The 27,887-nt window shown below is 44.8% G+C and overlaps 1 protein-coding gene and 1 long non-coding RNA gene across 2 annotated transcripts in view; both read left to right on the top strand.

Moving 5' to 3' along the window:
* The window catches only part of LOC144380587 (uncharacterized), a 38,777-nt gene that overhangs the window by 3,432 nt on the left and 7,458 nt on the right, over positions 1–27,887 (top strand). The window lies entirely within an intron of this gene.
* Positions 11,270–19,485, top strand: ARHGAP36 (Rho GTPase activating protein 36). The gene is made up of 11 exons (XM_036086946.2): positions 11,270–11,530; positions 12,721–12,786; positions 13,311–13,546; positions 13,803–13,995; positions 14,210–14,265; positions 14,511–14,661; positions 15,095–15,243; positions 15,442–15,618; positions 15,853–15,950; positions 16,087–16,193; positions 18,243–19,485. The coding sequence occupies exons 1-11, from the start codon at positions 11,278–11,280 to the stop codon at positions 18,398–18,400; spliced, it is 1,644 nt and encodes a 547-aa protein (XP_035942839.1). The 5' UTR covers positions 11,270–11,277; the 3' UTR covers positions 18,401–19,485.

The raw sequence follows: 27,887 nt of genomic DNA, 5'->3' as shown, positions 1-27,887 counted from the left end.
CTATTTCACACACTCTTCTCCATGGTGCTATAGGGTGAGCATTTACTCCCCTATTTTGCAGTTGAGAAAACAGACTGAGTGATCTTCAGTGATCTACCTTTTCACTAATATATTGTGCAGTATTTATGTATTTATGTTACCAAGGCGATCACTGTAACCCAAGCCAACAACCTGTCGCTCTTCTGCGTAAATTGGCTCCGCATGCACTCAGGTTCAAATCATGACTCCCAACGGCCCCCAACGCTGACTTGTGTTGCTTTCCTGACAAGGCAGTTGGCTACCCGAATGGGTTTCTCTTTTCTTCTTCTGTGACACCCACCCACTCCCAACTAAAATCTTTCCCTGGTATATCAGTCTAAGATCCCACATTAGAAAGCAAGCATCACCAGAAAGATGCTCCCCAATATCAGTCCCATATCACAAAGGTGGGGGAAGTGGCTCAGGATGCTGCAGTGAGGAAGGGGAGCAGAGTTGCCAGGGCCAGAAGGAGGGGCTACAGAAAAATCCAACAAGGGAGAGAGAGAGAGAGAGAGGGAGAGAAAGAGAGAGAGAGAGAGATGCCAGGGACAATTTGGACCAGCCTCAAACTGCAGCTCCCTCCCTTTCTCCCCCTCTCCTGATTTGGTGCTCTAGAATGTATAAAGGGGCAGCACCCAACCCATTTTCAGCAGGAGGAGAGGGAGAGATCCTCTTCTTCAATGGAAAGGAAAACTGCCCTGAGCATTCAAATTACATTCCTGTGTTGGGTAAGATTTATTGAATTACTGTGGGGGGGAGGGGTGGGAGGGAGGAGGAGAAGAGGGCATCTTCCTGGTCCTGATGATGGTGAGGTGGTACTTCAAGTGTAAAGAGCGCCACCCATTCTGCTGCTGGAGCCAAAAGCTCTCTCCCTTTGCTAGGGAATAAGAGAGACTTGCCACCGGGCTTCTGGATCTCACTTCCAATCCAGGTCCCTGAGAGCCACCTCCCTGAGCCTTTGGAGAGTCAGTCCATGTCTCCCTGGGCTGCCCCAGTATCTGTGTACACCTGGAGTCAGCATCTGCCCACTTCCCTCCCCCCTCCCTCTCATTCCTTCTCTCCTTTGCCCAGGCTCTGCTTCCCGCTCCTTCCCTCTTGCCAGGGTCACCCATAGTCTCTGGCATTCTTGACTCTCCTCTTTCTTTTTCCATTTCTGTCCCTCTGCATCAACAACACCCTCCCTTTGTCCATTTACTTTGTCCAGGAGAGGAGAAAATCCAGTTGGGAGGGGGTGTAATTGCATATTTGAAATTCTCCCCACTTGAGAGCTTGCGTTTATAACCCTGTATTACCCTTGTTGCATCAGATGAAAATATTTAGTACTTGTGCATAATATATTTTTGCTTGGCTGAACAGTGATTTGTACACATCAGTGCTGGGCTGCAGATTGGAAGGGCAGCATTTTTTGGAAGAGGTATTAGAAGGTAAGATGGTTTGGGCAGGTGTGAGTGCCTTCTGATTTCGCAAGGTGCCAAGAAGGTACAAAAAGAAAGATGAAGACTATAGTCTGTGTGTTGCGGGGGTGGGGGGGTGGGGTTACTGAGACCATTCTCATCCAGGTGGGTAGAGGACTTTGTGAAGTCAGCTTCTGTTTGCTCTTGCACTGGACTTTGAACAAAATGACCTTTTTGTCTCTGAGTTTGCAAGAGCAGAGGCCCTGGACAAGATGGGAAACAAGGAGCTGGAAGCATGAGGCAAGGAGGGGAGGGGGTTATTTCTGGTGCAGTCCCTGAGTGCAAAGGGCCAACAAGAGATGTTCCCTGCCCTCCAGTGCCATACAAATAAGGGCAGAGGGGAAGCAATGAAAGGTAGCAAAAAGTGCACTGAGCTTCGGTCCAGGAGTTCTGGGTCTTCCTCTTGACTCTGCCACTGATTATCTCTGTGCCCTTTGGTAAGTTTCTTAGCCATCTAAACCTCCACTTCTGCCTTTCCTTCGCCTGTAATGTGAGATTGTGTAGTATGGCCAGAGGAGGGGAAATTTGGAGCACTCAGAGGAAGGGACCCTTGGGCTGAATCTTGAAGGAGAGATCAGCTTTGACTAAAGGGAGCGAAGATTGTGGGGTACAGCGAGAAACAGTGGGAGTAACCCAGGGAATTTAGCAAACAGGTATGCGTAAGGCACTCAGCTGGCTGCTGCGTGGAAAATTGCTATGAATCAGCAGCCCCTGCCCCACCGCGGAAGGTTTTACAGAGAGTGGGGGAATCTGAGCGGCAGAGCTAAGCGCTCGCTGAGCCTGCAGGTCGTCCCGGGACGGGCCGCGGCTGAGCTGCACGACTGACCAGCGGGTCACGCAGCCACTTATTCCCTGGCCGGACCAGGAGAGTCGCCAAGAGGTAGTGCAGGGGCAGGGCTCCAGGGACCTGAGTGCAGCTCACTGAGGGGCTAGAGTGGGAGGTGAGGGTCCCCAAGGGAGGACCCGACGTGAGGGAGGGAGAAGAAGCCCGCGAGTGCTGCTCAAGTTACAGGGTTTCGCGTTCAATGTTCAAACCTCGAGCTCGCGAGCAAGATTTTAATTTTTCTTATTCTCGGCAGGGAGTGGGAGCTGAGAGGGGTCTTTGCGCGCCGCGGGGCTTTGTTTAACTTTGCAGCTTCTGCGCTCTCTCGAGCCACACCGGGGCGGGACGCGCGAGGCGCACCCCAGCCAGAAGGCCGCGCTCTGGGGCAGGGTGGCAGCCGGAGGCCCAGGACCAGCCTCCGAGGCAGAGGGCGCAAAGTTCGCGCCTGGCGGGTTCTCGTCCCTGTCCCCCTCCCCTCTCCCTCCGCCGTCACCTAGCGGGGGGTGGGGGGGGGAGAGGGGAAGAGAGTCAAGGGCAGACAGCAGAGCTGCGGCGCCAGGAGGGAGAGACAGGGAGACCCGCTTAGACCCCTCCGCTCTCTGGCGCCCTTAGGCCTGCGGAGGGGCGAGGGGCGCCCTTTCTTCCCAGCTGTGGACAGTGGCAGTGTGGCCCCGTGTCCTGGAGTTGGGGAAGTCCTGTGGAAGTACCAAGGACTCCGCAGACTTGAGATCTGTGTTTCTGCCGTGCTCTTAGATAGACAGGATGATAATAAATTACCCCAGTTGTGTTTCGGCTTGGAGATGCTCACCGACCTTCCCAAGGCCACTCAGCTGCTTAGTAACTAGGCAGGCCTCCTGATTCCTGGTCTAGGGTTTTTTTCACTGCATCATAGCGGAGACGGTGGCCTAATTTTGAAGAGGGGATAGATAGGTAGTTAGACACTGATATTTTTAAAAATATGGTTATTTTTTAAATATTTTTAAAAGATTTTATTTATTTATCTAATTGACAGAGAGAGAGAGAGACAGTGAGAGCAGGAACACAAGCAGGGGGAGTGGGAGAGGGAGAAGCAGGCTTCCCACCGAGCAGGGAGCCCGATGTGGGGCTTGATCCTAGGACCGCGGGATCATGACCTGAGCCCAAGGCAGACGCTTAACCGACTGAGCCACATAAATATGGTTATTTTAATGTAGTTTTAAAATACCATTCTTAGCATGACAACTACCGGGGAAAACATCTCCCACAGCCCCAATTCTCTATGACAGCCACTCAGACAGGATTTTGAAAAAGAAAACTGGCAGCAAATTGGATGCTTGTTGGGGAGAAGATACAATCAAAGGAGAAGAGAAGCAGGTGGGGGTGGGGAAACAAAGATGAGGAAGAGGTAGCTCTCAGCATAGATTCTGAGAACAACTTTATTCTAGAGGTTTCCTTCCTAGGGGTCTGTCCAGACAGTTTGGGGGAATGTCTCCATTGGTCTTTTCTGTCTTATGCCCACTCTGTAGAAGCCCCAGCTGCGGTCCGCAGGTACAAATGCTTGAAGGCAGGGTCTTATTTCTCTCCTTCTCTCTGTTGTAGCAAATACATTCTGTGTGTGTGTGTGTGTGTGTGTGTGTGTAAAAATACATATGTGAAAGAGCTTGAGAGTGTGTGTGTGCATGGATGTCAATGAGAATGAATGCTTGTGTTTGAAAGGGAGTGTGTCTTAAAGAGGGGGGCTTGGGGTGACAGGGGGGTTGAGAAGATGGGAAAAATAAATCAAAGGTTACTGAAAACATACAGCTGAGTAAGGGTCTTCCTAGTGCTAGTGGACCTGAGGAAATAGTCAATTCTTAATATTCCTTAAAGGAAAAAAGGAGAGGAAATGTATTTAAATTAGTGCAGGGAAGAATGATATTAGACCCATGGGCCTTTCTTGACAGGTCTTCAGGCTCTTGACATTTATGTGACCTCCAACTAGGCTGCAAGATCCCAAGGGCAGAAATTGGGGTTTTCCACTCCAGATGGCTCCCCACTTTCCTCCCCCATCCCTAGCATAGATGGCTTGCACAGTGTGCTGTGGAAGACAAAGGTGGGGACTAAATCCCTTTTGTGGGCCAGTTCATTTTTGTCTACATTTCACAGCCTAGACTAACCCCCGTCCGCCCTCCACACACAGTTAGTTGTCTTGCATCTCTGATCACTGAAAGACAGTGAAGAAAGAGTTGAACTCATCCCCTCTGAAAGTGTGCTTCCTGCTGACTGGGGCTAAGTACCCATTTTTGCCTTCAAAGGATGGGGCAAAGGCACTCTCCAGGGGGGAAACTGTCTGCCTCATTCCAGATAGTGGCACTTCTGCTCGGACTTCACTTTCAGATATTATGGGGGGCAATTCCTCACCTTGGTACAGCACTGTGTCCTTTGGAGGATTATTTCATTCTGCCCTGTCTTTTATTTAATCTTTACCACAGTCACACCTAATAGGTATCATGATTCTTATTTTGTAAGGTGATGGAACTTGAGGCTCAGAAGCATGAGATAATTTGCTACAGGTCACTTGGTTGGTGAGTGTGTGATCTTACATGTGGAGAGGCTGGGATTTGAACCCAAGTTCCAGTCCATATCTCAGGACTTTTCCAGGTTGACCTCCTGTCAGCTTGGGGGTAGGCCAGGGTGAGGGATGTGGTGGGAGGAACACACAGGGCTTTTGGTGCCTTTTTCTTCTATCTACTCCTCTCCTCTATCTTTCATAATAGTCTTTCTGAGCCAGCTCTCTCTCATCATCATCATCATCATCATCTTCTTCTTTACTTCTCATAGCCAACAATCAATCGATCAATTGACCTATCTAATCTACCTCTATTCCCATTTCCCAAGAATAGTGTGTATAAATAAGACCTCAGAAATCCAGCTGCCTTCTTAGGAAAGAATGCAGTCACAGTTCAGACTGTCCCAGTTCCGGGCAGCAGATGAACAAACAAGAAATACCATGATTTGGTGGGAAAGGCAAGGCCTGGCCTGAGGATAGGTAGGGACAGCTGGTTCCCAGATCAGATTCCTCCATGGCCTTTTTTGTGCAACTTCAGGTAAGTCACAACCTCTCCTGAGCCCTAGGTTGTTGTTATCTGTAAAATGGGGAAACATAATACCCCACCCCCCTCCTTCCCAGGGGTTATTGTGAGAATAAAATAGCATGATTCATTTATCCATGAATCACGAATAACTGTTTCTGTTTTAATTACAAGACCTTTATGTTCTCTCAAAACCCTCAAAGTTTAAAATCCCATGATTCACCTAAGGAACACTTATTGCACACCTACTGTGTGTTAAGGCCCAGAGATAATGGGCATATTGAAAGCTTTTGAGAAAATGAGAAGCACGGGACAAATTAGACATTCAAAAGCAGGTTACCTCCTACTGATGGAACATCTTATTTACTTTTTTGGCCATGACATACTAGAAGCAGCAACCAAAAGGGGAAAACAGATAAAGGGTGACACGGCTTGTGATGCCAGCACTGTTGTGCACTCTGACACATCCCACAGATGCTAGTGAGAATATCTATAGCTCCTTGTATTTGGTGTCACATCACCTTGTTTACACTATCTTTTGGGATGTTTGTAGCATAAACATTGCCTTTCACCATCCTGGGCTCCAGTAGTTTCTGTAGTTAATAACATTTAAAAAAGGGCATCCCACATTCTATAGAATGATGACTGTACTTATTTTACAGAGAGATTGTAATTCATGGTGGTTGCCTGCCTTCAGATGTGACTTCCCCTGGCTTATGGAATCAAACTTTGATTATGTGTCCATTCTTTTGATTTTGGTAGTTAGCCATGTGTTATTTGGCAGCTATTAAGAGTAAAGGTGGATGGGGCAGTAGGAAGAGCCCTAGAACTGAGAAGAACTGGGTTCTTGTCTAGATTCTGCTGTCAAATTGCTGTGTGGCTTTGGGCAAACTCCTGTCCCTCTCTGAGCCTCAGTTTTCTGAACTGTGGAATGGAAGCTATGGACTAGGTGATGGCTAAGGTCCCTTCTCTCTCTGATCCATTCTAATATACTAAGCAGTTCCTGAAACATTCTTTTTTTTTTTTTTTTTCTGAAGCCAGAAGCTGTCCCCCCTCCCCACCCTTTCTCAATATATTTTAACAGTACTACCCCCAGTTTATGAGTTTCGGCTACGGCGTGATGGGCTGACTTCACGTATTGAAGAACACTGTCCCCAAATTTAATTATCTTGGGGCACTATCACTGCATAGGATAAAATGAGCCATTTTGTTCATCATGACTGCAGCCTTTGCTGAAATGGAGGTTACAGGGTAACAACTTAAAGGCTAACTCATTAATGCTCAGGGATGGTTGAGGTATTGTGCCAGCAGACCAAACTGGTGCCCAAATGTTTTTATCTAGAGACCTGTATCTCTTTCCTATGTCATGATATATTACTGGGGATGTCTTTATCCATTGTCACTGGCTGTAGACATTTGAATAACCTGGACGCAATGCCTGCCTCATCCACTATCGGTTCCTCAAACTCTGAGGAGCAATCAGAGGCTTGGAGCAAAATTCTGATGGTGCCATAAAGTGCCTAGTTTATAAGGATTCAAATGATGGCATCAGTGCAGTCCCCACTTTTATTCTGACAGGTGTTTACTAGTGAGCACTGCGCAATCCCAAACTATTTGATGGGGGCAATGGAGTAAATTAGTCCTCCAAAATGTGAGGGCTGTGGATTTATGCCTCGCTGAAAGCATTTCTGTCCTCACAATGTCAAAGCGGGTGACCTTTCAGACGTTAATTTGTTTCTCCATCTGTGCCATGCGTTTCGGGAGGACGTGAGGAACAAGCTTGATGCCACTTATGTGTGTTTCCCTTTTTGATATTACCAGAGACTTGCTCTGGGTGTCCCTCTGCTCTTTGTTCAAACTCTCTCTTTTGGCATCTGCTAATATCCTAGCCCTTTGACTGATCTAAATACCATTACGCGTTCTTTCACCAGTGACAATGTAAAATTGGATGTTTGAAAGAAAAATAAATTTTGAGACATATAGGCATTTTACTAACCTGAATAATAGCATTTGAAAAATGGACCTATACGGTTAGTTTTCCTAAATTTTGTAAGTTTTTTTTTTTTTTTTGACTTGCCCCTGATGCCATTGGAGATTGAAGAAGAAAGATCTATTCCCAACAGTCTCCCAAGATCTCTTTACCTGTTTTAATTTAATTCAAATTTAGTAAAAGAGCTTGAACAGAGTAAGATGTTGTATGCATTGATGCAAATTCTAATTTTATGTAATTACTTTTGAAACCTGATATTTTCTGGTAAACTCAGGCCCTTTGCAAAGAAACTTCAAGATCAACGTGTTTATTAAAAACCAATGCTAAATAGCACACATACTTTATTCATTTAATTCTCACACAACTGCTGAAATGGGTATTGTATCATTTCCCCATTTTATAGAGGAAGTCACTGAGGCTCAGAGAATTCAACTGATTTTCTTAAGGCCACACAGCTAAGAGATTATAAAGCTCTGCTTTGCACTTAGTTCTACTTAGCTTTAACTCCAGGGCCACCAAAGGTATTTGTCAGAGGATATTGTTTTTGCGAATGTCTTGAATTCAAGGCTGAAAACTGAGAGGCCCCCTTTCCCCTTCCTTCTCCTGTATTTTTTGATGTCATGGTCACTTCAGGCCAACCCCATGGCATGCTGAAGGGGGAAGGGGAAGACACTTTGGAGCCAGAGAGATCTCTTGGCACCTTGTTCCCTGTGAGGAGCTTGGAAAACCAGGCCTAAGGACAAGTATTCAGATCTCAAGAACCTGCTACTGTGCCTCTCTCTCTTGGTGGTGTTGAAGCCTGCTTACTTGTCCCCCCTCCCCACGCTTTCCATCTGCTTCCTGTCTGGGCACACTGGCCTCCCTAACTCTGCTTCTGTCTTGTATTCTCCTGGTGCCTTGAGAGACTTGAAGGCAAGCAAGACAGTGTCAGTTTTACTGGCACAACTGCAGCATATGATTGCTCTTAAGTTTAGCCCTCTATCTTTGAGCAGGAGGCAATGACAAACGGTTTATTCTAAGGCCTTTGATTTCCTTCGTAATTGTAAGCATCGAGGCTGACTCATCTCTCAAAGGCTTTTCTCTCTCTCTCTCTCTTTTGGCTGGTGTTGTTTTGAGGTTTTCTTGTTTGTTCTTACCTTATTTTGGGGGGAGAGAGGGATTGATTTTCATCTTGATTTTTGGGTTAAAGAACCAGCCTACTCTGGATGACCAGGTCTGGGAAGCCTTGGAAGAAGTAGCTGCAGCTGCAAAACAGGTACAAAAATGTCTGAATCGGGGCAAGGGGGAAAGGGGGAAAGGGGGGTGAAGGGGGGAAAGGGGAAAAAAAGGGAGAAAGGGAGGAAAGAGGGAGTAATGTCAGAAAAATTCAGCCAGAGCTAGGCTGCATATGTCAGGATGAGACCCTGGGCTAATAGGTTCTGGACCTGCTATTGTGAATGGGGTCTTGCTAGAGACTTAGTCTGGGACTGAGGTGGGTGCTGTGCATATATCTTTGGTTAAAATGATATTTTTGTGGATGCAGTTTGGTGGTTGGGCTTGGGCATTCACCTTGGGTCCAGGGGATGGTGCTTTGCAGTTGAAATAGCTTTAAAAAAATCCATGCTAAAGATTTTCCTCCTAGCTCAGTTCCGAAGCCATAGAAAGATTCCTCGTCTTTTCTCATACTGCACTTCAGTTATCTGGCAGGAATTTATTATTGACATGCATGACTTTTGGCCATTAAGGAAAGTGGGCAAAAGTGAATTTTGGAAACAGAAGAGGGGTGGGATTTTTGTGGGTCTGTGCGTTTGTTTGTGTGTTTCTTTTGGACAGAGCTCGTTTATTAGATTATTGAATGATAAACTCCTTCCTACTTTTCCTCTGTTAAAGCCACATTACCTGATCTTTGGAATTTAAGCCCCCCCAACTCAATTATAATATATAGAATATTACCATAAAACTCCATGGCAAACGGGGGCTCAGAAAAAAAAATGGCATATGACCACTTCCCTTCTTGTCAAAGGTTTAGTTCCCCCAAATTATCTTCTCTGTCAAGAACCAGCATCCATTCACTCACCCAAACCATAACCTTTGGAGCTGTCCTAAATTCTTTCCTTTTTATTATGATTCCCCTAAGTTCCATCAATTCTACCCATAAAATCTATCCCCTGCCCTAGCCCCAGTGACACTGGCTTGTATCAACATCTCTTTGCCTCTTGGCTGATCTACCTACTTCAGACTCTCTACCCAAACCAGGCTTTTCACTGCTCCCTGTGCTTTTTCCAGCTGTAGCTCTGACTGTCACTTCCCACTGAAAACCCTGCAGTAGTTCCCTACTGCCTTCAGGAGAAGGGTCCAGCTCCATAACATGGCTTTCAGGGCCATTCCTGAGCTCATCTTTGCCTATGCAGATTTGTCTCCTTCCATCCCCTTTAGACAGCTTTAAGAATATAACAACCTCTCTCCCATCTCTCTGCCTTTGCACAAGCTGTTCTCTTTCTGGACTCCCCCCCCCCCCAACCGCTGTCTCCAGGCAGACTTAGATGTTTCCTCCTTTCTGCTCTCACAGTACTTTGATTATATCTTGGCCATTGACTTATCACAAGGTTTTGTAAATTGTTGCCGCCCTGTATGTCTCCTTCACTGCACTGTTAGATCCTTTATGAAAAGAGTAGTATTATCTTGTTCATATTTGAATCTTTAGTGCCTGGCACAAAGTGGGTAGTTCATATAGATTTTTAAAAAATGAATGAATGAAAGAATAAATGAGTAACAGAGGCCAGGATGTGCAGGAAAGAATGCTGTATGGGGTTCAGGGAGATCCCCACTGAGGGCTCCTATGTAGCCCAGGAGCAGTCTGAGATAGTGGGTACCATGGAGAAGGGACATATAAAACAGGTTTGCCAATACACTAAGACAAACTTCACTCTGATCATCCAATCCTGTAGTAGGGAGTCTCACTAGAAATGGCCTCGAAATGATGTTTGTTTGTTTTGGTACAAACTGATATTCTGTTCATGAAAAAAGAATCGTATAATCAAGTTGCACAATTTTTGGTAAATAGAGAAAGGCAAAAGGCAAACCAAATCCTACCACTTAATACAGATGCTGTTCGTATTGGGGTGCATTTTTTCAGTCTTTTATTTTTATGCATGTTTTCTTCACATGGTTGTAATCATAATTAATACAATTCTATATCTTCTATTTGCTGTTTAAAAGCTCTTTGTAAACATCACTTTAATGATTACATAATTTTCCAGACTGTGGTCATTCCATAATTTATATAACTAGTCTTGTTGCTGGGCTACCTTTTCCCCCTTACATGTTTTCCTGTTATGGCTCATGTAAATATGGTTTTTCCTGTCCAAAGGAAGATTTCATTAGGATAGATTCCTAGAAGGGAATTACTGGGTCAAAGGGCCTGGGGATGATATTTGGCTCCATACTTAGGTGTTCAGTTTGCTTTCTGGAAGAGTTGTACAAATTTTCAGTGCTCCTAACCTAGATGGATGTGCCTAAATTTCATCCAACCTGGACAGCATAGAGTAGTATGATTAAAAAATAAAAATGAACTCCATCACTGTTCTAATTAATTGATGGACAATATTACCTTATTCTTGTCTCAGTGTACATTTTTAAATTGTGAATAAGGTTGGTTGATTTTCTTTTTAATCTTTTTTCCCTTCTTTCTTTTTTGTTTTGTTTTCTGTCTTTTTTTTTTTTTTTTTTCCTAATTGGGTTTTCTCTTTTCTGGATTGTCGGTTCAGGGCTGATTTTTTTTTTTTTAAGTTTTTTTTTTTTTTTTTTTTTTTTAAATAAGCAACCAGAGGCAGCTCTCCTTGAGGGTGAAGCCGCCTCCCAGTTTTCCCTCCCCCTTTGTCACCCTCCCCACCCCCCATAGCTCCTTCCACCAGGTCCAGTGACAATTGGATGATGCAGCCTTGATAATCATCCGATTCCAGAATGGGTGGCTGCATTCCTTTTCTGAAGGCAGCAAGGACACTGTGCCCCAGAATCATGCCCCCTTTGCTGTTGTTGTCCGCCTTCATTTTTTTAGTGAACGTCCTGGGAGGAGCCCCAGGACACAATCCGGACCGCAGGACGAAGATGATATCAATACACAGTCTGTCGGAGCTGGAGCGTCTGAAGCTGCAAGAGACTGCTTACCACGAACTCGTGGCCAGACATTTCCTCTCTGAATTCAAACCTGACAGAGGTGAGCCGCCCGGAGCGTGGCGTCCCCGCCTTCCGGCGAGCGGACCCCCGGGCGGGAAGGGCCGAGTCTGGGGTCCAGGAGGGTGGGAGGGGCTCCCGCTCCGGTCCCCGGGCGCCCCGACAACTGAGGAAGCGGGAGTTGAAGGGTGTTTGAATTGTGGGAGAGGTCAAGATTAGTTGAGTTGGGTCGAAGACTGGGGGGCTTGAGGGGCGGTCAGACAGGCGGGCGGATGGCAGGGACAGACAGGTGGACAGAGGGCAGGTGAAGAGACTGACGCACCAGGTGCGGTGCGCGTACGAGTCAGAGCGAGGCGGAGGCTCAGAGGGACACTCTGAGAAGGGATTGGAACGCACAGAGACGGCGCGCTCGAGAGACGGCGAGTCCAGGGAGATAGCGAGGCAGTGGGAGAGACACGCGCCAATCCGGGCTCCGGGCGGGAGGGCTGTGCGGGCGCGGGAGCGGGAGCGTCGGCTGGAGGTGCGCTGCGAGAGCTGCCCACCTCAGCCCGCTGCGGGTGAGCGAGCGGGACAAAGCCCTGGATGGGGTCCGAGCGTGTGGGGGGCCGGGGGTGCTAGAGGACTCGGCGGCCCAGGGGAGGCGGGCCGAGGGGCGCGCCTGCGACAGTGAAAAGTGCGGGGGGCGGCGGGCTCGCCAGGCGCGCGCAGCGGCAGCGGCTTGAGGGCTTCATGCGAGGGTCGAGGAGACCCCGCTGCGGGGGTCTGAGCGTCGGGACGGCGCCAATCGCCGCTTCCCGGGCTGTGGCGAGGGGAGCCGACGGCAGCCGGGGCGCGAGCGCGCCGGCAGGAACTTGGAGCCCCCTACTTGCCGCGGCGCCGCAGGCGGAGCCCCTCCCCTAGCCTGTTGCACTGTGCCGGCGCCTCCGAGCCCGCCACTGAGGCTGGAAGCCTTGTGTGGAGCTACTGCCGTGCGTGACACGGTGTGCGGTGCGCACGCGGCGCCTCCAATCGTCTGATCTGGTTAAATTCTTTGAGACTCAGGTGTGGTGGATAGGCTTGGTCCCGTTGTCAAACGGGGAAACTGAGGCTGGGAGAAAGCACAACACTTTCAGGGTGCTGGACCCAGCTGTTTGCCACCCCGCTCCCTGCGGGTCAATGCATTGCAATGTTTTCGACATTTATTAAATCCTTTTTGTGTGAGCGTGCGTGTCTTTTCTTTTTCTCTTCCCATAGCTCTACCTATTGACCGTCCAAACACCTTTGAGAAGTGGTTTCTGATTCTGAGAGGACAGCAGAGGGGTGAGGGGCTCTCTTACTTTTCTTAGGAACTAAATGGGATGCTGCCCACCCCCCAACCTCCCATATTGTGTCCCTGGCTACTGGAGGCTGGGCGGGGCCCACTGCTTCTGGGGGCACTACTCCCCCCCCCAAACCCTGTAGGGGATGATTTCAGGAAATGGCGCACTAGCTGCAGGCACGGGGCGGTCCTAGCTGATCTGCCTAAGCCTTCCCGGTGCACGCACCCCACACGGATCGCCCAGAAGAAATTGCCCTCATTGCTTCGAGGCTGTCACCCCCCCTGGCAGGACTTAAGGCAGGGACCTTTAGCTCCGTCGCGGTAGTTTGAGTGGAGCTGAGTCCTTCCGCCAAACCACTGCAGGGTCTTTTTGGCTCACTCCTCCAGGAGGGAGGCTGCGGGTCTGGAGGGGTGGGGTTGGCTGCGGGCGGTTGCTGAGAGGAGTGCCACAGCCCCTGCAGTTCCTCCTGATTTCAGCGCTGCGGAGCGTGGACGTTTCTCATTCTTTCTCTCCCTGGCTCCCAAGTCGTATCACTCAAGACATTTGGCATTCGTCTGGAAGAGGTGCTCGTGAATGAGCTTACCCGCCGCAAGCATCTTGAACTAACAGCCGCGATGCAGATTGAAGAATCCACGGGTCAGGCTGTGGGCCGTCGTCGGGGAAACGTGGTGCAAAGGATGTTTGGCCGCATCAGGCGCTTTTTCAGTCGCAGGCGGGATGAGCCCTCCTTGCCCCGGGAGTTTACTCGCCGTGGGCGTCGAGTGAGTTAAACAACCCTCCAGGTTTCAGGCAGTGGCCCTAACTGAGGCATCCAGGGATGCGGGGGACGGGGGGAGGGTCAAGACCTGTGTCCTCAGAGGAAGGGGGAGGTGAACAGAACACGTTGGAGGCCTGTAATTGGCTTGCCACGAAGAGACTGTCTCCTGTTATGAATGTGACGCAATCCTCAGGAAGGTCTGAAGAGACCTTCCTGCGCCCCCCGCCCCCATTTTTAAGATAGTCTGGGTTTCTCCACAGGGTGCAGTATCTGTGGACAGCCTGGCCGAACTGGAGGACGGGGCCCTGCTGCTGCAGACCCTGCAACTTTCCAAGATTTCCTTTCCAATTGGCCAGCGACTTCTGGGATCCAAAAGGAAGATGAGCCTCAATCCGATTGCTAAACAAATCCCCCAGGTTGTTGAGGCTTGCTGCAGCTTCATTGAAAAACATGGTAAGGGGACCTGAAAATGATTGTTAAATCAAGGTAGGAGGCAATTAAAGGGAAAGAATGGTGTTCTAGAAATGGGGAGAGAAAAGAGGTCACAGGTTTGAGGATGGGAACATTCCCCTGCCACCAGCTGGGGTTGGGATTCAGCTGGGGAGAGGGGAAATGCGGTGGGGAAGGGGACCAGAGATGCTTAGCATCCCTTGGTCTTTTCTTCCAGGCTTAAGCACTGTGGGGATTTTCACCCTGGAATACTCGGAGGAGAGAGTGCGTGAGGTAAATTGGTTATGTTTATACTTATGTTCCTTGAGTGAGGAAAAGCAGGTGTGTGTGTGTGGGGGGGGGTCTTCCCCACAGACCTGAGGGGAGTTTCATGCCTGGTGTGTGTGTGGGGAATCAAGGTATTCTTTCTAACCCCTCAGGCACACCGTATTGCCAGCTACCTCCACTGAAGCATAAGACAGGAGGTGGCCTGTGGTGGGCAGGGCAGAGGGTCCATGTATTCTCTCCCTTTTTCCTAGCTCCGTGAAGAATTTGATCAGGGTCTGGACGTCGTGCTGGATGACACTCAGAATGTGCATGATGTGGCTGCGCTCCTCAAGGAGTTTTTCCGGGACATGAAGGACTCTCTGCTGCCAGATGATCTGTATATGTCCTTCCTTCTGACAGCAAGTGAGTCTTATGCTCTCCCTTCTCAGGCAAAGAAAGGAATATGGGGTGTGGGGGTCTCAGGACAGAGCTCTGGCTGCAGGACCCCAAGGAACTAAAACAGAATAAGCACCAGAATCCAGATTACTTTCCTTGCATCTCTTCATATTACATTATAAGTCTATTGTTTGGAAATTTCTCTAGAGCTTCTTGAAGCTGTGTGTGCCCTCTCAGGGCAAAGAAGAACCTAGGTTCTATAGAAGGGGTCTGATTTTGATGGGAGCACTTTCTTGCTTTTAGGGTTCCTGAGCTCAAATGCTTTGGGAATGAGCAAAGACAAAATGCCTGGGTACTTTCTCCATAGCCTTCCTCAGTTTTCAAGCATCATCACATCTCTTGGTATCAGGCTGCTGCCAAGGCTAGCCCCCTGAGCCAGCCCCTGTTTTCCTTCTTCTAGCTCTGAAGCCGCAGGATCAGCTTTCTGCCCTGCAGCTGCTGGTTTACCTGATGCCACCCTGCCATAGTGACACCCTGGAGCGTCTGCTGAAGGCCCTGCATAAAATCACTGAGAACTGCGAGGACTCCATTGGCATTGATGGACAATTGGTAAAACAAACAAACAAACAAACAGAACAAAACAAAACTCTGGAAAAGGGTAATGAGAGTAGTAGGGGACATGTGTGGGAGTATATGAGAGAGAGACACACAGTAGGAGAGGGAAACAAGAACAAAAAGAGACACATTTATTTGTGTCATTTCCATCACCACCTCAGAGTCAATCACTTTCTGTTTTCCTTTTCATAGGTTTCAGGCAACCGTATGACTTCCACCAATTTGGCTCTGGTGTTTGGATCTGCTCTCCTGAAGAAGGGGAGATTTGCCAAGAGGGAGTCCAGGAAGACAAGACTGGGGATTGACCACTATGTTGCTTCTGTCAATGTGGTCCGTGCCATGATTGATAACTGGGATATCCTCTTCCAGGTAAATGGAACCTCTGGACAAACTTACTTCACAGCTTTTTCTCTCCTATTAACAAGGCAAGGGAGAGGTACATGCAACCCTGAGAGTAGCCAAAGCAGGCAGCCACAAAATCTCCCAGAAATTCCTCCTGCATTAGCTGGTGATGGTGCCTTCAGTTCTGGGTACCTGCTAGAGATGAGTCTAAATTTAAAAATGTCATGCAATAAAGGCTAACATTGCTCATTTTACCCTCAGGTGCCTCCCCATATTCAGAAGCAGGTTGCTAAGCGTGTGTGGAAATCCAGTCCTGAAGCCCTGGATTTTATCAGACGCAGGAATTTGAGGAAGATCCAGTGAGTGTTTTCTTGGTTTGTTTAAGCTTAGTCTGAAGCAGCATTGCCTGTGGGGGCTTCTAATCCCAGACCACCATCATGTTAGACAACCTAAGTATAAAAACTGACTTGCTTTTTCAAATTCATTCCAATCCAGGAGTGCACGCATAAAGATGGAAGAGGATGCTTTACTTTCTGATCCAGTGGAAAATTCTGCTGAAGCCCGGGCTGCTGTCCTTGCTCAGAGCAAGCCCTTTGATGAAGGTCAGTTCCCTGCTGGAGATCAGGCCCTTGGTGAAGGTCAGGCCCTTGCTGAAGTTCAGTCCCTTGGTGAAGGTCAGGCCCTTCCTGAAGGCCAGGTCCTTGCTGAAGATGAGCCCCTTGAGGAAGATGAATCCTCTGAGGAAGATGTGTCAGTCCATGAAGAGCCAGTATTTGAGTATCTCAATCAAGGAGTAGTCCTTGGGGAAGTTCAAGGTGTCGAGATCCCAAATGATCTTGAGATTCAAGGACCACATCTTGAAGGCATCCCAGAGCTTGATGAAGATGATGATGACAATGATGATGACGACAATGATGACGATGATGATGATACCCTGAATTTTGATGATCTTCCTCCCCTTGAAGATATTCTAGACCCTGATGATGAAGTTCCTGAACTCACTGAAATCCCAGACTTTGAAGAAATACCATATTTTGATATGGTCCCAGACCCTGAAGGAGACCCAGGTGTGCAAGAAATCCCAAATCTTGGAGAAAACCCAAGCCCTGACCTTGAAGAAGGACCAGATTTTGAAGACAACCAAAATCTTGACCTCACAGAAATTCCCTATCTCCATGTAATCCCGAACAATGAAGAAGCCCCAGAAGCAGACAAAATCCCAGACCATGCAGATGCTTCAGGTAATGATGAAAACCCAGATTCTGAAGAAGATCCCAGCCTTGAAGAGGTCCCAGCTCTTGGTGAAATCCCAAATGATGAATCCTCAAATGCTGAAGAAAGTCCAGACCATGAAGAAACCCCAGAGGTCAATGGGATTTCAGATTCTGATGAAGACCTTGATTTTGAAGAAGTCCCAGCTCTTCATGTGGTGCCAAGCCCTGAAGAAGCCCCTGGGAGTCATGAAATCCTAAATCATGAAGAATCCCCAGAGGTTAATGGACTCTCAGACTCTGAAGAAGATCCCCACCTTGAAGAGGTGCCAACTCTTGATGGAGTCCCAAATGATGAAGAAACCTCAGATACTGAAGAAATTCCAGATCAGGAAGAAACTCCAGAAGTCAATGGAATTGCAGGCTCTGAAGAAGACTCCAACCCTGAATAGGTCCCAGCTCTCCATGTGGTAACAAGCCCTGAAGATGTGTCTGATTTTGATGAAATGCAAGACCAGGAAGAATCCTCAGATGTGAGTGGAATCCCAAACAGTGAAGAAGCCCCAGATGCTGAAGAAATCCCAGGACATGAAGAAGCCTCTGATGTCAGTGGAATCCAAGACTCTAAAGAAAACCTCAATCTTGAAAAAGACTCAGTTCTTAATGTGGTTCCAGAGCCTGAGGATGCTCAAGTTCACAATGAAATTCCCAGTTCTCAGAAAGACCAAGCCAACAGTTTTGAAGAGGACGAAGGTAGCAATTTGGATCCAGAGCCTGAAGAAATCTCCATTCTCAACACAATTCCAGACCTTCAGCCAGACTTGGCTGCCAGTCTTGAAGAACTCATGAATGTGGAAGCTGTCCCAATACCTAACGATCTTGACTCCAAAGAAGTTTGGAGTCCAAAGGCAATCCATAAAGAAGATGCATATGTTATGTTTCCTGTAGATACCACACTCCTTAAAAACAAGTCTCGGCCTGGCCAAGTCATGAACCACAAGTCCTCCCCAGAGTCACTGATGACCAACACCTGCTTTCTTCCCTCCATGAAGTGCTGTAAGCTTCCGGCTCCAGCTTTGTTACTCATTTGCTTAGTGAAATTAGGCTGCTTGTAGGGTGGTGGTGGTTGTTAGGAGGCCGCCCTCTTCCTCACTTTCCTGGTGGTATTGTCCATTTGCTCTGAGCACGGGGTATCTGTCTCACTCTTTCTGTTCTCTAACTCAGCCCTACCCCCAAAACCTTCCACAGTGGGCCTAGATTTAGCGATCTACATTCTACTGTTAGGTTGTGGTTTTCTTAACATGTCAAATGGGGATACTCATTCCTAACTTCTTACCTCGTATTGTATTTGAAGGGCACAATTAGGTCTTACTCCCTTGGGTGCTGTGCAAAGTATGAAGTCTAGAACCATAAGGAGTTAACATTGTTACTATTTTCCAGGTTCCTCTGAGGAGCCAGCTGTGCCTTCCGGCATTGCCCGTTCCCATGACGATGAGGAAGGAGCGGGTAACCCCCCCATTCCAGAGCAAGACCGCCCATTGCTCCGTGTGCCTCGGGAGAAGGAGGCCAAAACTGGCATCGGCTACTTCTTTCCTTAGATGTTTTTTCCTTCTATAAGGTGCCGGACAGGGGAAAAGGGTGGGGGTAGACCTGGGATGTCACAGGAAACATTGAGGAGAATTTTGAAGGTAAAGATCTGAGGGTAAGAAGGATTTCCACCTGATGCTCGGATCAGGCTGAGAATTCCAAACACACTGCCAGCCCCTTCACTGGGGATGTTTGGTCCCTTTAGCTAGTAAAAGCAGAGATGTTTCTGTGTCATGCCCAGGCTCCCTGGTGCTACCTTGCCTTTCTCTTTTACCCCTGATCTTGGCCTTCCCACACTGCAGCCCTTCCTTTAATTGATGTGACATTTGTGGTAAATAACTTGTCCCAGAGAAGCTCACAAATCTCGAGGTGCTTTCCCTCCCCCCAAAAGGGAATTGCATGTTTTTCCTGACTTTCCTTCCCTCCTCCCGAGAGCTCAATTGGAAAGGCCCTCAAGAGGCATGTTAGGACGTTAGGTCAGCCTACTGACAGCTGACAAATAATTAATGCTAAACCATGTCACACCAACTCATAGCCATGTCCCCGCAGCAACTCCACCACCTCAGGATTCCCCCCCCCCCAAATTATTTAGACCAATGGCTCATCCGACAGCCACTCTCAAAATTCTGTGCAGTTTGGCTCAGGTCACACTAACAGGGAAACCTCAAATGTAAGCCTAACTAGCCTTCTGGGATCAAAAGTTAGAGGAAAAATTTGATTTTATTACCTAGATCTGTTTTACAGACAGCTGGAGTTCACATCCTGTTGTCAGCAAAACAGCTAGTTAGGTAGAAACACATAGTTCCAAGTAGCTAAAGTCACCTGATTACAAATGTTCTTAACTATCGTCTCTGTAGTTCCTCTATGCAGGACGGTACAAATTTGCGGGACATGCTCTGGTAACACACAGATATGGGTTATGTATGACATCCAAAATTATAGCTGATATTGATGGGTAACAACTGCTAAGGTCCATAGAATGAAGAATGTATTGTATTGAGGGATAGAAATTGATCACACAATGGATAACAACCGCAGAGCTCGAAGATTTGTGATTGTTAAAACTTCTCTGGCATTTAATCATTAATAAACATCTGTATTGTGACAGCAGCGTATTCATGGCTTACTCTGTGTGTGTGTGTGTGTGTGTGTGTGTGTGTGTGTGTGTGTGTGTGTGTGTGTTTAGTTTGAAAATTGTGTTGGTGAGTTGGGAAGCTCTGATTGGAGCTGAAGGGGAAAGAGAGGTAGGGAAGAGGAATAAAGGAGAGGGGGTCACATGGAATAATGGGATGGAGAGGAATGGAATAAAGCAGAGGGGGAGATGTGGAATAAAGGGGAGGGGTGATGGGAATAACTGGGTGAGATGACATGGAATAAAGGGGAGGGGGTAATGAATAAAGGGGAAGGATGATGTGGAATAAAAGAGTGGAGGTGATAGGGACAAAAGGGGAAGGGTGGTGGGGAATAAAGAGGAGGTGATGGGGTATGAAGGAGAAGGGTGATGTGGGATAAAGGGATGGAGGTGATGGGGACAAAGGGAAGTTATGGGGGATAAAAAGCAGGGGTGATGCAGAATAAAGAGATGGTGATGGAGAATAAAGGGGGGTGGGTGACATGGAACAAAGGGGAGAGGGGTATGAGATAAAGAAGAAGAGGGTAATGGGGAGTAAAAAGGAGTAAAATGGAAGATGGGAAGAGCTGTGGTTGAATAAAGAGAATGGAAGAGTTAAAGTAGAATACATGAGATAAAAGGGAGGGGTGATGGGGAATAAAGGAGCAGAGGTGATGGGGTATAAAGGGGAAGGGTGTTGTGGGATAAAGGGGTGGTTGTGATGAGGACAAAAGGGGGGTTATGGGGAATAAAAAGCAGGGGTGGTGGGGAATAAAGAGGCAGTGATGAGGAAAAAAGGGGAGGGGTGGGTGACATGGAATAAAGGGGAGAGAGGATATGGGATAAAAAGGAGGGGGGATATGGGATAAAAGGGAGGGGTGATGGGAAACAAAGAGGAGGAGGTGATGCGGTATGAAGGGGAAGGGTGTTGTGAGATAAAGGGATGGAAGTGATGGGGACAAAAGGGGATTTATGGGGAATAAAAAGCAGGGGTGATGGGGAATAAAGAGGCAGAGGTAATGGGCAGGTGACCTGGAATAAAGGGGAGGGACTTAAGGTAAAATGGAGGGGTGATGGGGAATAAAGGGGATGGAGGGGTGACATGGAATAAAGGGGAGGAGGGATATGGGATAAAGAGGAAGGGGGAGTAAAATGGAAGACAGGGGAAGAACTGTAGTTGAAGAGTTAAAGTAGAATAAATGGTTAAGGAGGGATGAAGGAGAAGTAGGGGAAAGAATGAAGCTTAAAAGGAAGGCCTCTAAAGGGGGAAAGGAGGGGAATAAAGGGAGAGATAGCTAGATGTTCTCAACTGAGAAATTCCCCTTAGATGAGTGAAAAATGAAAACCTGAAAACATCTAGAAATCTATGATTTTTAGGGGTAAGAGAAGAACATGTAGCGGTTTGATTGATGGGACCTCCAACCTTTCTTGAAAACTTAAGACTTCATGACATGCTTGGAAATTTCCCATATTAGGGACAGGGCCCCAGAAAGTGAAATGTGTATTATTTATTTTTGCACATTTTGCTTTAGGATATATCCTTGCATAGAGTTTTACAGAGAGCAGAAATGTAATATTGGCTCCCTCCCATAATAATTATAATCATTATTATGATGACAGTTGACACATACTGAGTTCTTCCAAAGTATCTGCCACTGGGTTTGAAGCTTTACATACAACATTTTATTTAATATTCGCCACTCTATGAGATACAGGCTACTGTAATCCTCATTTTTGTCTTGAAGAAAATGAGATACAGAGAGGTCAAATAATCTGCCCAAATGACACATCTGGTTAGTGGAAAACAGCCAGTCTCCAAAGCTGGAGTATTAAACCACTAGATTGTGCTGGGCCATCCATTTTAGAATTCTTCCTCTGACAAGAAGATGCATGGTGATATCTTTGGGCAGTTTTTTGGATGGGATTTGCACTTCAACAAGCAAGTCTCATGTTCCTTCCTCCTAGGTCCTTTCTCTCTAGATAGGACAAGGTGTTAGACAGTAACTGCTATATCAGGTGGACCCTAGCATTTGTATCTAGGGCCCATAGATATTAAAGCCATTGGGAAATACAGAGCTCATCCGTTCCAACTCTTTTGTTATATAAATGGTCACACAAGGGCTTCTATTGGGAAACAACTTGCTTGAAGTCAGAGATCTGGATTAATATTCAGACAAACCTTCTGACTGCCATTCTCAGAACTTTACGGGATTAAAATAGTAAAATGTGTCCCCAGAAGAGTTTGCCTGTGCTTTCCCCGCTCAGCTTAAAAACCAACACACAAGCCAGATAAGCTGAAAGGTAGTTTCAAAACATTCCTTTTACTTCCTGGCTTCCCCTGAAACCAGGTTTTTTCCTGATCTTATTGTTTTTCTTACTTTCCTCCCCAGTGCTGACTGCTAACCAGAGGGTTTGAGCTGAGAGTAGTGAGTAGATGTGGGTATTACCCTCACTCTTTCCCGTACTCTAAGGGCGATTTCAATAGGCTTCCTCAACACTCCAAGTCCTGTCCTCATCCTAGGTGGACCTCAACAATAACCACATGGAAGACCCATTCCATACACTCTGGCTTCACCACCCTGCCCTTTCGCTTCTTAGCACTTCAACCACCCCCAGCCACTTGGCATCGCTGGGCATGACTGGACTTCTGAAGACTCAAGTTCAATATACCACTGTGACTCGAATCTCCTAACAGTGGCTGGGTGCCACGTCATCTGCTATTTGGCCTCACTGAGGTGCCTAATACCTCGAGCCCTTCCTTTCCTCTTTATTTCTTTTCTTATCCAGCCAGATGTCACGGTATATTGATTTAGAACTGACCGCAGCTTCAACCCCCTGCCCTCCAATACCACATCTGTGCTAGTCTCAGGTTTGAGGTCCTCCAAAAATCTGATCTCCCCAATCTCATAATGACCACTGTGAGAGAAGGGAGTAGCACTCCACATATTGGTGCATCTAATAGTTAAGATTTCCAACCTGAGCTTGTTCCCCAGGCCACTCAGCAATCCTTTCACATGCCCCAGGTCATCTCCTTCTCTAATTCTCCGCTCATTCATATTCCATTTCTACATTATTCCCACTAAATAACAGCCCTTTCCACTCTAACTCACCTCAAATACATCCTCTCTTCTGCTTTTTTCTGGTTTTCTTTCCTCTTCATTTCTGGTTTCTTGAGGTAGGAACTTAGTAATGTAAGCACTCGGTACTTTCACAGTGTACCACAAGTTTTGATATGTTGTATTTTCATTCTGTTCAATATATTTTTTTAATTCCCCTTGAGACTTTCTCCTTGACCCATGGATTATTTAGAAGGTTAGTTTCGTTTCCAAGTGTTTTAAAAGTTTTCTGTTATCTTTCTGCTATTGATATGTAGTGCTGCCTGGCTCACCTGTTGTAGGTGGGACTTCCATTTGATCTAGAGGAAGGATGAGCTTTCCTGGGTTACCTTCTGTTGCTAAAATGAAGCTGGCATTCAGGAATTGTCAGGCCTGGGTCACCTTTTTCTGTTGGGTGAGAGGACATAGGATGTCTTGATACTGTCCTGTTTCTCCAGTCCTGGGATCCCAAACCAGTACAGTACACCTTCCTCTTTCATCTTTCAGAATTCTCCTTCAGTTTGCTCTGAAGTTATTTCCAGAGTTTATAGTTGTACTTAGTAGGAAGGAGCTTGGGCAAAAAGGTCCATGTGATCTTGTCCTGAGCAGAAGTCTCTTGGATATTTTTTTAAAAATGTATTTAGATATAATTGCCATGTTATACAATCTATAATTTAGAGTTTACAATTCAATGTTTTAAGTGTATTCACAGAGTTTGCAACCATTGCCATAATTTATTTAATCCTATTTTCAACACTCCAAAAAGCAACCACATACCAATTGACAGTCACTCTCTATCCTCCCCTTCTCCTAGGCAACTATTAAACTACTTTCTATCTCTGCAGACTTTTCCTATTCTGGATATTCCATGTAAATGGAATCATAGAATGTGTGATATATTGTGATTGGCTTCTTTCATGTAGCATATCATTTTCAAGTTTCATCCAAATGAGAGCATGCATCAGTACTTCATTCCTTTTTAATAGCAAATAACATTTTATTATATGGATGTATCACATTTCATTTGCATGTATCTACTAAATAATGATGATGAGCATTTTTCATATTTTGCCCCATCCTTTGGTTATGTATCTGTCCAAATCTCCCGCCTATTTTTAACTGAGATTTTAATAGAGATTTGAAAATTCTTTATACATTCTGGATTATTTTTTTTTCCAGTCTGTGACTTGTCTTTCATTCTCTTAACAGAATCTTTCAAAGAGCAAAAGTTTTTTATTTTAATGAAGTTCTGATCATCATGTTAAAAAATTTTAGGATCATACTATTGATGTCATTTGTAAGAATGTTTGCTTATCCCCAAATCATTAAGCATTTCTCCCAAAGTCTACACTACAGTGAGGAGATGAGGACCCTAGGGCACAAAATTTAAGGAGGTTCTCACTTGAAAAGTTGTGCAAGTCCCAGAGAGTGAGGAGGTCCTTAAATTTTGCACCCTAGGCCCCCCACTGTTTTCTGTTACGTTTATTCCAAGAAGTTTTATAGTTTTATTCATCCAATCATCAGTTGAAAGCCACATGGGTTGTTTCCCCTTTTTCTTATCATAAATAATGCTGCTATGAAATGTACAAGTTTTTGTGCGAAGATATGGTTTTATTTCTCTTAGGTATTGTACCTAGGAATGGAGTTTCTGGGTCATATGGCAACTCTATTTTTAACATTTTTGAGAAACTGTCAAACGGTTTTTTTTTTTTTTCAGACATAGCAAACATTTATTTTAATGTGTAATTTCTCAGCTGTGAACATACAGCTAGTATTCTAAGTAGAATTTATTATGCTAGGTGAAATAAGCAGAGAAAGACAATTATCATATGGTTTCACTCATATGTGGATCAAACAGTTTTTTTTAAAGTGACTACACCATTTTACATTCCTACCAGTGATGCATAAGATTTCCAATTTCTTTACATCCTTGCCAGCCATTTTTATTTTATTTTTTATCTTTATTATGTCTTTTTGATCACAGCCCTCCTATTGGTGTGAATCATTTCTCATTGTGGTTTTGATTTGCATTTCGCCAAAGTCTAGTGATGCTAATCAATGTAATGCATCATATTAGGAAAATAAAAATAAAAATTTTATTTTTAGTTTTTCTTTATCTGTCTACAATTTATTTTGAGTTGATTTTGTATATAGTGAGAGGTATGGATTGAAGTTCAATTTTTTCTCTTCCACATGTATCCACATTTTCTAGCACCATTTATTGAAAAGACTATAATAATAATAATAATTTCTCCATTCATTTTGTGTATATTTCTGCATTTTTTCTGTGTCTGATGGTTCTATTTGTTTTCTTTTATGTCAGTATCATCTCTCTTGACTGCTATAGAATTTTCCCCCAGCTTTATTGAGATATAACTGACTTATAATATTGTGTAAGTTTAAGGAGTACAATGTGATAATTTGATACATATATAGTGCAAAGTATTTAGTGCAATAAGGTTATCCTTAACATCACATAATTACCATTTCGTTGTTGTGTGGTGGTGGTTGTGGTGGTGAAACATTAAAACTCTACTCTCATAGCAACTTTCAAGTATACAATACAGTATTATAAACTGTTGCCATCATGCTGTACATTAGATCCCTGGAACTTAGTCATTTTATAATTGGAAGTTTCTACCCTTTGACCAATACCTCCCTATTTCCAACCCCTTAGCTCCTGCAACCATGATTCTATTCTCTGTTTCTATGAGTTGATGTTTCTGGATTCTACATATAAGTGAGATCATACCATATTTGTCTTTCTCTGTTTCCTTATTTCACTTAGCATAATGCCTTCAAGGTGCATCCGTGTTGTAGCAAATGGACAGGATTACCTTCTTTTCTTATGGCTGAATTATATATATGTAATATATAATATATATAATATATATTTTTAGTTTTTTATGTATTATATATGTATTATAGATATATTTTTAGTTTTCAGTAGTCTTGCCTTTCTGTCAGATTTATCTGTAAGCATTTTACATTTAGAACATTTATCTCCCCGCTAAAAGAAAAATTATACACATTTATAGTCACTCCCCATTTCTCTTTAGCCCTCAGCCCTAGGCAATTACTAATATAAGCTCTGTCTCTATAAATTTACCTATTGCAAACATTTTCTATATAAGGAACTTCACAGTATGTGTCCTTTGTGGTTGCATTCTTTTACTTCACGTAATGTTTTCAAGGTTGACCCATATTGGATTATATATAAGTACTAGATTCATTTTTTATTGGCAATAAGTATTCTATATCATGGACATACTACTCTTTCTTTATACCTTCATTAGCTTATGGGCGTTTGGGTTGTTTCCACTTTTGACTGCTGTGAGTAATGCTATTATGAACATTTTAGTAAAAATTTTTGTGTGGACATATGTTTTTATTTCTCTGGGGTAGATACATACATAGAGGAATTTGGGGGTCAAATAGAAACTCTATGTTTAATACTTTGAGGAAATGTCACACTGTTTTCCAAAGTAGCTGCATCATTTTCCCATCCCACCAGCAATGTATGAGGTTTCCAGTTCCTTCATATTTTTGCCAATATTGTCTTTTTAAATTACAACCATCCTGGTAGGTATGAAATGACATTTCATTGTGCTTTTGACTTACATTTCCTTAATGACTCGTGATACTGAGCATCTTTTCATGTGTTTATTTGCCATTTATGTATATTCTTTAAAGAAATGTCTTTTTAAAGTCTGCCTATTTATATATAAATATATTTTTTTGTTTCAAGTTTTTATTTAAATTCTAGCTAGTCAGGGGCACCTGGGTGGCTCAGTTGTTTAAGCAACTGCCTTCGGCTCAGGTCATGATCCTGGAGTCCCAGGATGGAGTCCCATGTCCGTCTCCCTGCTCAGTGGGGAGTCTGCTTCTCCCTCTGACCCTCCCCCTTCTTGTGTCCTCTCTCTCAAATAAATAAATAAAAATAAATAAATAAATAAATTCTAGCTAGTCAACATACAGTGCAATATTAGTTTCAGGGGTAGAATTTAGGGATTCATCACTTACATACAACATCCAGTGCTCATCACAACAAATGCCCTCCTTAATACCCATCACCCATTTAGCCCACCACAGCCACAACCTTCAGTTTGTTCTCTATAGCTAAGAGTCTATTTTATTGTTTGCCTCTCTCTCTCTCTTTTTTTTCCTTTTTCCTATGTTCAACTGTTTTGTTTCTTAAATTCCACATATCAGTGAAATCATATGGTATTTGTCTTTCTCTCATTGACTTATTTCATTTAACATAATACACACTCTACTTCCATCCACATTGTTGTAAATGGCAAGATCTCATTCAAATGGTGTTGGTAAAACCGGACAACACATACAGAAGAATGAAACTGGACCACTTTCTTACACCATACACAAAAATAAATTCAAAATGGATTAAAAAAACTAAATATAAGACAGGAAACTACCAAATTCTAGAGCACACAGGCAGCAACCTCTTTGACCTCGACTGTAGCAACTTTTTACTAAACATGTTGCCAGAGGCAAGGGAGACAAAAGCAAAAATGAACTATTGGGACCTCATTAAGGCAAAAAGCTTCTGCCCAGAGAGGGAAACAATCCACAAAACTAAAAGGCAACCTTTGGAATAGGAGAAGATATTTGCAAATGACATATCTGATAAAGGGTTAGTATCCAAAATCTATAAAGAAATTATCAAACTCAACACCCAAAAATAAATAATCCAGTTAAGAAATGGGCAGAAGACATGAACAGACATTTTTCCAAGGAAGACATTCAGATGGCTAACAGACCATGAAAAGATGCTCAACATCATTCATCATCAGGGAAATACAAACCAAAACTACAGTGAGATACTTCACACCTGTAAGAATGGCTAAATTTAACAACATAGGAAACAACAGATGTTGGCAAAGATGCGGAGAAAAGGGAGTCCTCTTGCACTGTTAGTGGGAATGCAAGCCGATGCAGTCACTGGAGAACAGTATGGAGGTTCCTCAAAAATTAAAAATAGAACTACCCTAGGACCCAGCAATTGCACTACTAGGTATTTACCCAAAGGAAACAAAAAGTACTGGTTCAAAGGGGCACATGCATCCCCATGTTTATAGTAGCATTATCTACAATAGCCCAAATGTATATACTGTTGTATATATGTGCAGTGGAATATTTTTATATTATTTTATTTCCCTCTTTATTATTGAGATATAAGTATTCATTATAAATACCAGATGTAGATATCTTATAAAAAATATAAGTTTCATGTGTTTTTCCCAACCTGTGGGTTATCTTTTCACTTCTATG

This window comes from Halichoerus grypus, chromosome X (assembly GCF_964656455.1).
Source record: "Halichoerus grypus chromosome X, mHalGry1.hap1.1, whole genome shotgun sequence".
NCBI classification, from domain to species: domain Eukaryota; kingdom Metazoa; phylum Chordata; class Mammalia; order Carnivora; family Phocidae; genus Halichoerus; species Halichoerus grypus.
Note: the sequence above shows the minus strand (reverse complement) of the source record. Positions and strands in the feature narration are given on the sequence as shown.